The 13,594-nt window shown below is 34.9% G+C and overlaps 1 protein-coding gene across 1 annotated transcript in view; it reads left to right on the forward strand.

The window, feature by feature from the left end:
- The window catches only part of LOC135221665 (golgin subfamily B member 1-like), a gene marked incomplete in the record, with an annotated part of 242,075 nt that overhangs the window by 213,067 nt on the left and 15,414 nt on the right, over positions 1-13,594 (forward strand). The window contains 1 exon segment of the mRNA XM_064259372.1: positions 4,356-4,504. Coding sequence (XP_064115442.1) covers positions 4,356-4,504 — 149 coding nt within the window.

Raw genomic sequence — 13,594 nt, forward strand, 5'->3', positions numbered from 1 at the left:
CTATAGATTCCGAGTACGTACATGTAGTGGTTCTTGAAAAAGTATAAAATATATAAATGACTATAAGGGAGGAGATAACATTAAAAGTCAGCATGAGCAAAACCAAGATTTCCAGTAAAGAGAGGCTGTCCCCAGTTATCGGCAGACTCGGTTAATGGCGATCTGGTTTTATGGCACTTGTCTTGCGCCATAACGGGCCAAGTTTCGGTTATCGTCACCATAAGGTGTTGATAATAGTTATGGTGCCATAACACATACCTAACAGAGGTGCCATTAACTGAAACTCGGCACCATAAGCATCATAAATTGCCAAGTTTCAGTTGATGGCTGTTTCCACTTAATATCAGCACCCTGCCGAGAACAGAACCCCTGCCGATAACCAGGTACTGCCTAATTAGTGAATACGTATTTCTCAATGAAAAAGTCTGCAAATTGTTGAATTTTTTGTGAATAATTTAGAGACAGGTTCTAGAGAAAAACCCACGAATAGATGTGTGCACAAATCTTGAGAATGCAAATAAAGGGAGCTGACTGTATACCCCTATTCGCGGTATTTTTCACTGAGAAATATTCACTAATTAGTACTGTATTTTCATCGAATTTTCATGACAAAATGTGCTTTTAGTCATAAAAATATTGAAATACTGAGGTATACTAAGTACTATTTTTAAAAGTTTTTTAATTTGTGTTTGAACTGTCAAAATAGACAGTTCTAAAGATATTTAGAGGGGTTTTAAGTATAGTACACACATTCACAGACTTTAGCTATTTGCGGTGGGCAAGGAGTTGTGGTACACATACCCTGCAAATACCGGGGGTCAACTGTAATAATGTATTGGGTAAGGTTGTTATATGTTTTATCAATATTCCCTTTCATGGACAGCACATGGAAGGTTTTTACAGTAAAGGCAAAGTACTGTAAGGTAAAAGGGTGTATGAAAGTGATTAAATATTTAGTTGATTGTCTGGTAATTTTTCAATAAAAGTAAAGGACTATAGTATTATGAAAAGTGTACATGATGATCATATTTTGGTGGCTTTTGTAACTTTTAATTTGATTGTGGTTTGTTATGCTTACTTTCCAAGACATGTCCCAACACCATTTAGTTGTGTGGCTTTCTCTGAGCATTTCTGTGGTGAGTAATGTTATTCTTAATGTCCTTCATTACCTGAAGATTTTTAGATCCAGGAAGTGGTGTATAGAGAAAACAGCTATGCAGGTTTCATTGCAAGCCCATTATGTATTTGTATTTAGCCCTTTTTTATGACATGATTTTGTCTCACAGTCCAGCCAACTAAAAAGAAGAGAAAACAGCAGTCTCATACAGTTCCAGTCTCATTATTTCTATTACATTAAGAGTATTCACTACTGTTATGGAATCCCTAAATCTTTGGAGAAATTTCCTTGTTTATTTCTAATTTCATTTTCGTTCATTTTTCTCGTGATTTGTGGATTTTAGTAATGCAATGAAATGTGGGTAGTTAATCTCCCCTCAATTCTGAACTGGATAACTAGATGCTTTATGTCAATGTGTTTGGTAAGTGGCAAGAGATTCTTAGAATTAGTAGCTACAGTATCCTGTTTGTCTGAAGAAGAGTTGGGCTTGAAGCCTAGTGTAAGCATTGCATTTGTCAAATTCCATGAGTATATTTGCTAAGATTTTGTAACTTTTTCCTGTAAACACTAGGTAGTTACCAGACAGTAGGCAGTTTACTATCGTCTTACAGTCTGCTTTCATTATTTCATTATTAACTTAAGGTTTTGCTATATTTACTCTGATTTACTCCTTAGTTGCTCATTTACCATTTCACTCAGGATTAACAAATTAGTTTCAGTATTTTCAATTCATTAATAAAATGCTTGTCATACATACATAGTATCTTTTGCTTTTGTGTTTTCAGAGTGCATGATTTCTGTGTTGTGTATCTGTCGTTTTTCTATTGATGTCATTTACCTTGTTACCATTTCTTGGTACATAAAAAATGTTGCAATGAAGGGATATGGGGCCACCTGATAAGGCTTGCAAAACTTATATGAAGTGTTGAAAAAGCTGGGTCAGGATCTCATCTGCCTTACCAGTGAGGTGTAGTTGGTAGAGCAGTGGGGTTTGTGTACCAGTATGGATCATTGCTTTCTCTTGTTAGGCAAAGTTTATAAATTTAGGATACTGTGATTCAGGCTAGCCACTGCTCCACCCTTGTTTGTTCACCAGGACAATTAGTCTGGTGGCAGTGTGGGCACAAAGGAATGGGATGACACTGCAGCAGATGCAGGCTCTTGATGAATTCAGTACTGTCAGAGAACTTCTCCAGCTTCTTCACTTGTCCAAAGAGCTGAGTCTCTTCTTTAGTTAGAAGAAATGGAGTGTGAACTGACTAGACATGACCTTAGTGTAGTCACTCTTGTCTGTCCAGCAGGAGCCAAGATCCAGAGATTTTTATCCTTACTGCTGGGGTGTCTTTACAGACCAGATCCTCCTGCCAAGATATGGCATGTTGTAATAAGCCACAGAGAATTTGCTCTACAGCAGTCAGTTGAGGGTCTATCCTCTTCAGCTACAGCCAATATAGATTACTATTTAACACTGGCTAAGGTATGTAAAAATATGATTGATAGGAAAGCAAAATAAAGTAGGGCACGTGTACATGATATTAGAGCTCTTTGAACTTTCCTATATAACAGTCTTGATGTTGAGGTAGTACTGAGGGCAGGCATGTGGAGATGCTAAACTATGTTTACAAGCTTTTATTTGAGGATAGGCCCCACAGGTGGTTACACTCATACTTGGCTGCTGTGGTAGTAACAGGCATGTGATCCCTGCTTCAGGTGAAGTTTCTCGTTAACCCTTAAGAGCCAGGCTAAAAAGAACATGAGCAGCACCCCAGGCCGGGTGAACTTTGAGGTTGGCCAGTTTAATAAAAAAACACATAAATGGAAAGAGGAAGATATGCAAATGCATGCACATGGTGTAAGAAAAAAATTCTAAAAAAAAAAAAAAAAACGAGTAGTTGAAAACGACTATTTACAACCCCTCATGGGGCCTCTTTTACAAGACAATCATAAATTTTATTAAGTTACTCAAGTTTTTCTAATTACTAATTTGATTTTTTGTAAAATTATAATTATAGCTCACACAGTATCAAAACAGATAAGAACTAAAATTAGTAACAAATTCAGAATATATTTGTTGCAAAATATTTTCATAAATTTACTGAGATCAAAGATACAGTAACTTTTTTGGATTATACATGTTTTTTTTCTAACATTTCTTTGCACTTATATTTTCGAAATTACAATTATAACTGACATACTATCATAAAAGATAACAACTAAAACCATCATCAACCCCGGGGTATATATGTATATGAGCAAATATATCAAAAGACATAATGTGAGAGAGAGAGAGGCAGTACATCTCGCCTCGAAGTCAAGTACACAACTAAGTCATGAGCTGCCTAGAATTGGCTAGGTGAGTCAGTCTGAAAGTTATCATTAGTGAATTTATGGGCTATACATAGAAGTAATGGAACCTTTTTCCCTCTGATTCCCCCAAATTGATGGAACGTAATATTGATGCTACCATGAGTGAATCCGTCCTCCTCCCAAAACCTGTTATTGGTATCCATTTGAGGGTATCTGTCCATTAAGGGTTAATTGTCATATTATTTATTCATTAAGGCATTCTCTATGACAGAGGCACTTGATGGGTAAGTGCTATCCTCTGCTACATTTTTCAGTCCCAGGAGTACCCTATGGCGATACAGCTTCCAGCATTCAGGAATCCCTGACAGTTCTGCTGTAGATGATGGCCATGCTCAAAGCAAACTGATTACTGTAAACTTTTTAGTTACTCTGAGACAGTTTTTTGTCCTGAGATCACAAGTCAGTCTGTTGTTGAGAGACATGGTATCTAATGCTAAAGATCAATTCCACACTCACCCAGTTTTGAGTTTTCAGCAACTCTATCCTTCCTACCTAGTAGTATACATATTTAGGATAAGGGTTTGCAATGAAACAAATAAAATCTTTTGGAAAAATTCATTTTTTTGTATGAATGAATTTCTTTAAATGCAAGTTCCCTCCTCCTAGCCCCACTTATTTCTCAGGCAACATAAATACGTAATAACTGTTGTAACTGCCTGAAACTCATAGCTGCATCCACTCATGCGCAGTACTACCAGTTGGCTGCTGTTTTCTCTCTTGTAAAGAGGGGCTGAACCATCTAAGACAGTTTCATAATTCATTAAAAGGCTCATTAGTATAAGGAATTGGATTGTATGATAAAAATTTATTTTGTGTGTAAAAACTGTGTGACCTTTGTGTTTATTCTAATTGTGCTACCTTTTAATTTCAGTTAATGTTGTCAACCTTGGGAGAGAATATTGAGATTGCTGTTGGAATTTTAACATCTCATGTGTTTCTGTCTCCATGCATGGTTCATCCAACTTCAGATCTCCGCAAAAATCCAGAGTCATGGTTTGCATCACAACTGGGAAAGCTAAGGTATATGAGGCATTAATATAGGTACAGGCGGTCCCCGGGTTACGATGGGGGTTCCGTTCTTGAGACGCGTCGTAAGCCGGAACATCGTCAAAAATCCTAAAAAAACCTTACTTTTAATGCTTTGGGTGCATTGAAAACTATGTAAACTGCATTCTTATGGCATTTTTCATCAAAAAAACCTTCAAATATTGATTATTTTGCATTTTTGGTGTCATATTTCATCTCCCAGATGAGCGTTGTAGGCATCGTAACCCTGAAACATGCGTCGTAACCCTGGAAATAACGTCTATTGACAAACGTCGTAACCTCGGAACCTCGTAAGCCGACACCGTCGTAATCCAGGGACTGCCTGTATATGGTGATACGGTGGTCCCCCATATTCATGGGGGATGCGTACCAGACCCCCTGCGAATAATTAGAACCCGCAAATGGTTGGAACCCCTATAAAAATGCTTAAAATGGCCTATTTTGTTAATAAAGCTCAAGGAAAACCCACTTAATAAAATGTATACAGTGTTCCCCCCGTATTCGCGGGGGATGCGTACCAGACCCCCCCGTGAATAGTTAGAATCCGCGAATGTTTGGAACCTCTATAAAAGCGCTAAAAACAGCCTATTTCGTTAGTTAAAACTTAAGAAAAACCACTAAAAATTTTCATACTTGGTTTTTTTAATAGTTTTATCACAAAAAGTGCATTTTATGATGAAATTAATCACAAAAACCAGGAATTTGTGGATATTTCTCATAGAAAAATACCGCGAATGCGCGAATTTCCCGCGAATAATGCAGGGAAACGTTCCCGAGAGAAATCCGCGAATGTGTGAGTCCGCGAATCCGGAGAACGCGAATATTGGGGGTCCACTGTACCCGGTTTTTTTAATAGTTTTATGACACAAAGTGCATTTTATGATGAAATTGATAATAAAAACCAGGAATTTGTGGATATCTCTCATGGAAAAATTCCGCAATTAGGTGAATTTCCCGCGAATAATGAGGAATATGTTCCAGAGAAAAATCAGTTTACGAATCTGGAGAACGTGAATATGTATAGGGCCACACTGTATTAGTTTTCTACTTAGCACAAGCTAGTGCAATGGATACATAGTATTAATGTTGTTGTAGAAAGCTCATTGTGAGTGTATTATTGGTACTGCACATATGACTGTATAGTGAATAGCTAAGATAAGGAATGAAATTATTCTTGAAAGAAGGGACTTTACATAGCCCATGTATGTGCTCCACCACAGAATAAAATTTCCTCTCATATGTCATCAGATCACATAATTAAATTTAGCTTTCAACCAGCTGCATTTACCATAAGAATTTAAGTCAGTTTGGTCTTTGTATATAATCTAGTTGGCCAAGTGATAGCAAACTTTTAATTGGGGTACAATGGGACCAATGAATGTTGAACCCTGCAGTTTACGGTTATGGCCCCCTGAACAGGTATGTATTAATCCTTGGGCAGGTATGATATTGTAACATCCAAAGTGCATATACTATGTTGATTTTGTAAATTGTGTAAGGAGACCACTGAATCTCATTTCCTGACTTGCCCTTCGGTACTTGCCCAAAGAAATTTTGTTTTAAAATGGAGGAGAAAATGAAACAAGGTAGTGTTCAAGAAGTTTGATATTTGAATACAAGTTAAATACAAACTTTTTAGTAACAGTCTGTGTGAAACAAAGAACACTGCAAGTGTGTAGGATTCACAAACTCAGGAATAAGGCAATGTTATAAATGATGAGTTTGTACCCCAAACATAATTAAACTAATAACTTTATGGAGCATTTATGTGCAAAAACTTCATAGATGGTAAAAACCAGAGATGCCCTGAAAATTAACTATTTCACTGCAAGTTAAGAAATAGCACTAATGAACACCAAAAAGACAAAATATCCATCAAACCCTGGAAAAATGGAAAACTGTACTACAGTATATTTTTTTGTATAAGACAACCTTTAAATCCTAAAATTCACACCTAAGTTTTGTTGGTCTTCTTATACCACCATTCTAAAAGCAAATCTTGAATTGATGCGATAACCACCAACATACATGAAAAGATTCATACATATTATGAAATTAACTAATAATAAAGGTAATAAAACAATTTTTGCCTTATATATTATTGGCATATCTTCATTATGAACTGCCTATTCAAGGAATAATTCCTTATCAATGAAATCAACTTTTATCTGTGTGAGTCCAGCTGAGAAAATGTGAACATTGGGAGTTTTTGGGTGATCTTTTTTTCTTTTTATTACTAGATTTTTTCTGTTCATAAAAATATTACATCAGCCTACTGTTGCTTGGAAATTTTTACTTTCTTCTTTATTTGACGTAGCCCATTTTCAGGCATATGAACGAACGATAATTATGTACGATAATTATTGTACACTTACTATGTTATCACAATATTGTTAGGCATGGGCACCCACACATAGGGGCAAGAGGGGGCACTTGTCCCCTTGAATCCTGAAAAAGATTTATATAGTATAATGTATTACATCACTTTGTTTTCCTTCCATTTTACAATATAGTCATTCTTTCAGTTCAAGTAAATTAAAGGAAGCATTATTTATTGTATAATATTTGTATACAGTATATAATTGCATTGTTCTTTCCAGAAATATTTGAATTCAGCTGAACAGTATATGGAACTATTGAAAAAAGTCAATGTAACGTTGTATTTTTTCTTTATCACTTCTTGCTTCACTTAAATTATTAGCATTGCATATTATATATATAGTGGAACCTCGACACACTAAAGTCCCAACTTACGAAAAATTCAAGTTACGAAAGCAAATACAGTAGTACCTCGAGATACGAAAGGCTCTACTTACGAAAAACTCGAGATACGACAGCCAATGCAAAAAATTTTACTGCCGAACAATTTTAAAACGCCCGCGCCACCAACTGAGTAAACTCGCCACCATCCTCCCGCTCTCCCATTGGTTCCTGATGCTAGTCACCCCATAAGGTCCTGCTCTCCTATTGGTCAGCATCTACCCCTTGTGCTTTAAGTATTCTATGTACAGGCAGTCCCCTGGTTACGACGGGGGTTCCGTTCTTGAGACGCGTCGTAAGCCGAAAATCGTCGTAAGCCGGAACGACGCTTGGAAATATGTCTTAAACTAATAAAAAGTTATAAAAACCTTACTTGTAATCCTTTGGTTACACTACATGTTGTTTCCTGTAGTTTTATGTACAACCTGGAGTTATTTTCATAAAAGAATGCTGGTTCTTGAAGGTAAAAACTATTGTAATTCTCTGGTGACACTACATTCTTGAAGTTTTATGTACAACCTGGAGTGATTTTGCCAAATCTTGAGGGCTACAAGAACAGCTGATTACTATTTGCGTATCATATAGACTAATTAAAGTAAACGTATCTTTAAATAGGCTTATATATTAGTATCAAAAAAACATTTCCTGCCATCAGTCAGAGGCCGTTTAATGAAACGAACACTTCTCTGTCCTATCTGTTCAGAAAATAAACGTTACGCCGATCCCCAAGACCATTGTTGCCGCCAAGGCGTCTCTCTCTCTGATCAAATTACACTGGAACCTTGACATACGATTGCCCTAATATACGAATGTTTTGAGATACAACAGAAAATTTGCGAAAATATAAGCTTTGATATACAACGAAATATTTGAGATACAATTTTGCGATGAGTGTTAGTTGTATAGGCGACCGATAAATGGCGTTCAGTCTGTTTGTTTGTTGGTGCTGCATGTTAACACGTCGTTGTTTAGTTCGTTGTATTTGCGCCTATTTTTCGTGTTATTTTGTCTATTTTATTATTAACCATGGGTCTCAAAGCTAAAGACAAAGCAGGTGATAAAAAAAAACCCAAGAATATTATTTCGATGGAAGCAAAACATGAAATTATAGCAAAGCATGAACGTGGCGTTCGTATCGTCGATTTGGCAAACGAGTATGGTCGAAATCCTTCTACAATATCCACGATCATCAAGCAGAAGGAAGCTATAAAAACCTTCCAAAGGCATCACCATTATTTCTAAACTACGAACTGATTAAAAAAATAAATAAAAATTAGTTTAGCAATGTTATTTCATTTGTGTTTATTACGTAGTTATTAGTGTACATACGTAAATAAAAAAAGAACAAATCGTTCCCTGCCACCCTTCCCTACCTCCTCCCCCTGCTGGCCTCACGTCATCTTTCGTTGTGGTAAGTAAAAATTCCTTTCTTTTTTTTTAATTGATTTTATTAACATTTATTATCATTTATCACATTGCTATGTTATTTTATCATTATGTGTGTTATTACTCGTTTATTTGTGTATAAATTGTGTATATTATATGTAATTTAGCTGTGTTTAGGTGTGGTTTCATAGCGCTAGAACGGATTAATACATATTACATTATTTTAATGGGAAAAAATGCTTTGAGATACAACTGTTTTGATATACGACGATGGTAACGGAACAAATTAAATTCGTATGTCAAGGTTCCAGTTACTGGATAATCTCTCTCTTTGGATACTTCGATTTTGCCAAATCTTGAGGGCTACAAGAACAGTTGATTACTATTTACGTATCATATAGACTAATTAAAGTAAACGTATCTTTAAATAGGTTTATATTATTAGTATCAACAAAACATTTACTGGCATGAGTCAGAGGCAGTTTTAATGAAACGAACACTCTGTTCTTAACTCGGAGCGTCGGAAGACGCTCTCTCTCTCTCTCTTCTCTCTCTCTCTCTCTCTCTCTCTCTCTCTCTCTCTCTCTCTCTCTCTCTCTCTCTCTCTGATCAAATTACTGGATAATGTCTCTCTTTGGATACTTGGAATTTGCGTTGTAATCTAACCAGAAACTTCGTTTTGTTATTATTACTGGAAACAAGCAATGATTTTTTCATTATTTGCGCTTTTGGACTGTTATATGTAAACTTTGCTCACCGCAAGCTAGTATGTATTCATTCGCTCGGAAACTAGTTCCGCATATGAGGTGTCACTAAAAAACATCGAAAAATACGACATAAAAAGTGTCGAAAATCATCATAACCTCAAAATTTTTTTTGTAATCTAACCAGAAACTTTTTTTTATTAATATACTGTGCTAAACTATAAAGGATTTTTATCATAGTATGCGTTTTTTAAAAGCGTCGTTAACTCGGAGCGTCGGAAGCGTCAGCGTCGTAACCTCGGAACAAGCGTTGTAACCCAGGACGGATTTTTCCATTGAATATTTAAGAAAAAGCGTCGTAACCTCGGAACGTCGTAAGCCGGAACCGTCGTAACCCGGGGACCGCCTGTATTGGTAAAAGGATGCTGTAAATTGAAAAACTTATTCATGCAATACATTTAATAAAAAAAACATTAGGTAAAGATAGAATAAAGAATAGAAATGAATGGTTATTATACTGTTTGGTAGTTTCAGTAGTTGAAGAGAGATAATGAAAATTTATGGCTTACTGTGTAAAGTGATTGCTTGTCGATCGTTCGATACTCGTAAGTGCTGGATGTAAACAGACGTTTGGAAGCTTTTTTTTTTGTTTGTTTATTATAGTTAATAGTTACTTAACCCTTTACTGCCGACTGGACGTATTTTACGTCGACATTTTTTGTCTCTCGTTTGCCGACTGGACGTATTTTACGTCGACTTACAAAAGTTTTTTTTAAAATTCGCGGAAAAATACTTATAGGCCTACCAGCTGAAAACTTTTGAATCACGCGCCTTGGGGGATGCTGGGAGTTCACGGATCAAGGTGTTGTTTTGTTTACAATCATTACGCAGCGCGCAGGCGCGAATTTCTTTCTTGCCACACTAAAAAGTATCTGTGACACATCTCGGAAATTATCTAGTCACTTTGACATAATTTTTGTACCATTGTATATTAGCCGTTACATGAAGTATTATATATGAAAATGTGCGCATTTTTATGTAGAATACAACAATAAAATACTCATGATTGTAGCTTTTATCAGTTTTGAGATATTTTCATATAAATAACGATAATTGCCAAAATTTCAACCTTCGGTCAACTTTGACTCTACCGAAATGGTCAAAAAACGCAATTGTAAGCTAAAACTCTTATACAGTGTTCCCCCCGTATTCGCGTTCTCCGGATTCGCGGACTAACACATTCGCGGATTTTTCTTTGGAACCTATCTAGAAATTATTCGCGGACGGACTCGCCCATTCGCGGAATTTTCCGACGAAAATAATCACCAATTAGTGTATTTTGATGTTTATTTTCATGACTAAATACATTTTTATGATACAAAAATGATTTACTAATTTTCAGATATTAATTTTGATTAATACTGTATTAGTAAGTTTAATAAGTTTAAATATCACATAATAAAAATAATAATTCTCTCTCTCTCTCTCTCTCTCTCTCTCTCTCTCTCTCTACTACAAAGATGTATGTTTTTTTGTATGATAAATAAATGATTTACTATTTTCAAATATTAATATTAATTTATACAGCAATAATATCAATTCATTAAAGAAAATACCATAGTGAATTAGTAAGATTTTTGCTTATAAATTTAAAAAATTATGGAAGAATGAAGGAAATCCCAGTCAGATTCTTTCTAAAAAAAACTCAGATATACGTATCAAGTTAAGTGACCGGAGAGGGAAGGAGCTGATTTGTTGCTGTCATCAAGTGGGCATCAAATTTCTCTCTCTCTCTCTCTCTCTCTCTCTCTCTCTCTCTCTTTTACTGAGATGAGAGATTTTTATGGTACATATATGCGTAATATGTTTATTAATATTTTCAAATAATAATAATAATAATAATAATAATAACTGTAATTACAAAAATCATATGTGAAAGTATTTTACAAATACTACGATAATCTCTCTCTCTCTCTCTCTCTCTCTCTCTCTCTCTCTCTCTCTCTCTCTCTCTCTCTCTCTCTCTCTCTCTCTCTCTTAAAGCGATGTATTTTTTTTGGATGATGATTTACTAATTTTCAAATATCAATATTAATGTAAACAGCAATAATATAAATTCATTAAAGAAAATACTAAAGTGAATTAGCAAGATTTTAGTTTATAAATAAAAAGAATTATGTAACCCCGTGTCTTGTTGCGTAGCCAGCTTGTTGGCTGGGTTCCAACTGTCAAATCCAGTGTTGCCATCTCTTTCTCTTTTGCTGATATATATGAGATAATTTCTATGGTACATGTGTATGTTTATTAATATTTTCGCATAATAATAATAATAATATAACTAATCTCAAAATTCACATGTGATAGTATTTTAAAAACTACAATAATCTATCCATTTCACTCTTTTAAATAAGGACAATCTCTCTCTCTCTCTCTCTCTCTCTCTCTCTCTCTCTCTCTCTCTCTCTCTCTCTCTGCTATTGGCTGTTTATATATTTCTAATGGTAAAATGTTTAAGATTACTTTAAAATGATATTAATAATACCAATTCAATGGTATATTTGATGTAGGATAATACTTTAATTAAGTAGACATTTGGTATTTGTGATTTCACAAAAAGAAAATGGATGTCTCAAATAGTAACAGTATGAAAGAAAACGTGCATGACCGAATACTTATGGGGGGACTGAATTATTTTCACATACGTAACTAAGTCATTCAGTACGTACATAGTATGTATTTATGTATAAATATAAAATGTAAGATTTACTTTAAAATAGTATTAATAATATTTCAAAGATTAATATGAACCATAATAGGATATTTTATGTATATTTGATGAAGGATGGTCTTTAAGGGATACTTTGGTGTTTGCATGTCCAGGACAGTTTATGAGCATTTTTAGAGGGGGGTTCCAAACATTCGCGGATTCTAACTATTCGCGGGCGGGTCTGGTACGCATCATCCGCGAATACGGGGGGACCACTGTATTTTAGTAATATTCAATCATTTACCTTAATTTTGCAACTAATTGGAAGTCTCTAGCACAATATTTCGATTTATGGTGAATTTATGAAACAACTTTTTCCTTACGTCCGCGCGGTAACTCTTCCGAAAAAAATCATACATGCGATTGTGGTAAGGTTTGCACCATTTTAAAATTAGCCGTTACATAAAGTTTTATATATGAAAATGTGTGCAATTTCATGTAGAATACAACAAAAAATAATTGAAGGTTGTAGCTTTTCTCATTTTCGAAATATTTGCATATAAATCACGATAAATAAAAAAAAAAAAAACACGTTCGGTTCGGTCAACTTTGACTCTACCGAAATGGTCGAAAAACGCAATTGTAAGCTAAAACTCTTACAGTCTAGTAATATTCAGTCATTTATCTTCATCTTGAAACAAATTTGAAGTCTCTAGCAAAATATTTAGATTTATGGTGAATTTAAAAAAAAATCTTTCCTTTCCTCCGCGCGTGGATTCTCCGCCACAAATCTCCAAAATGCGTACGTCCCATTTTCGGAATATTTGCTCCGTTTCATATTAGGCATTTCATAGAGTTTTATATATGAAAATGTGCACAATTTCATGTAGAATAAAACGACAAATATTTGAAGGTTGTAGCTTTTCTTATTTCTGAAATAATTGCATATAAAAAATATATATATAAAAAAATTCGACATTTGGTCAACTTTAACTCATCAGATATGGTAAAGATAGAATAAAGAATAGAAATGAATGGTTATTATACTGTTTGGTAGTTTCATTAGTTGAAGAGAGATACTAATGACAATTTATGGCTTACTGTGTGCTAGGAAAAATGATTGCTCGGCGCTCGTTCGATACTCGTAAGACGGGTAAGAGCTGAATCTAAACAATCGATTGGAAGGTTTGTTTTTTGTTTGTTTGTGTATTATAGTTAATGATTAATTAATAATTATTTGAAATGAGTACATACTGATTATTTATACATTAAATTGGCATATCCTAAGCTTTTAGCTCATAGGTTTAGATGTCAGAATCATAGGCTAGGCTACAGTAGCAACCGCTAACATAGACTAGGCTTATTGCTAAGGGACATATGCTAAAGTCCTAATATATGCAGTAAAAATGGGGTTGAACATTACATGCTGTTGAATATTACTCTAAGTATGTACAGTATTTTGCCTTTTTGGAGTCATATTTCTTCCGTCAGATCGGCATTGTAACC

Source organism: Macrobrachium nipponense, chromosome 3, assembly GCF_015104395.2.
Source record: "Macrobrachium nipponense isolate FS-2020 chromosome 3, ASM1510439v2, whole genome shotgun sequence".
In the NCBI taxonomy this organism is placed as follows: Eukaryota; Metazoa; Arthropoda; class Malacostraca; order Decapoda; family Palaemonidae; genus Macrobrachium; species Macrobrachium nipponense.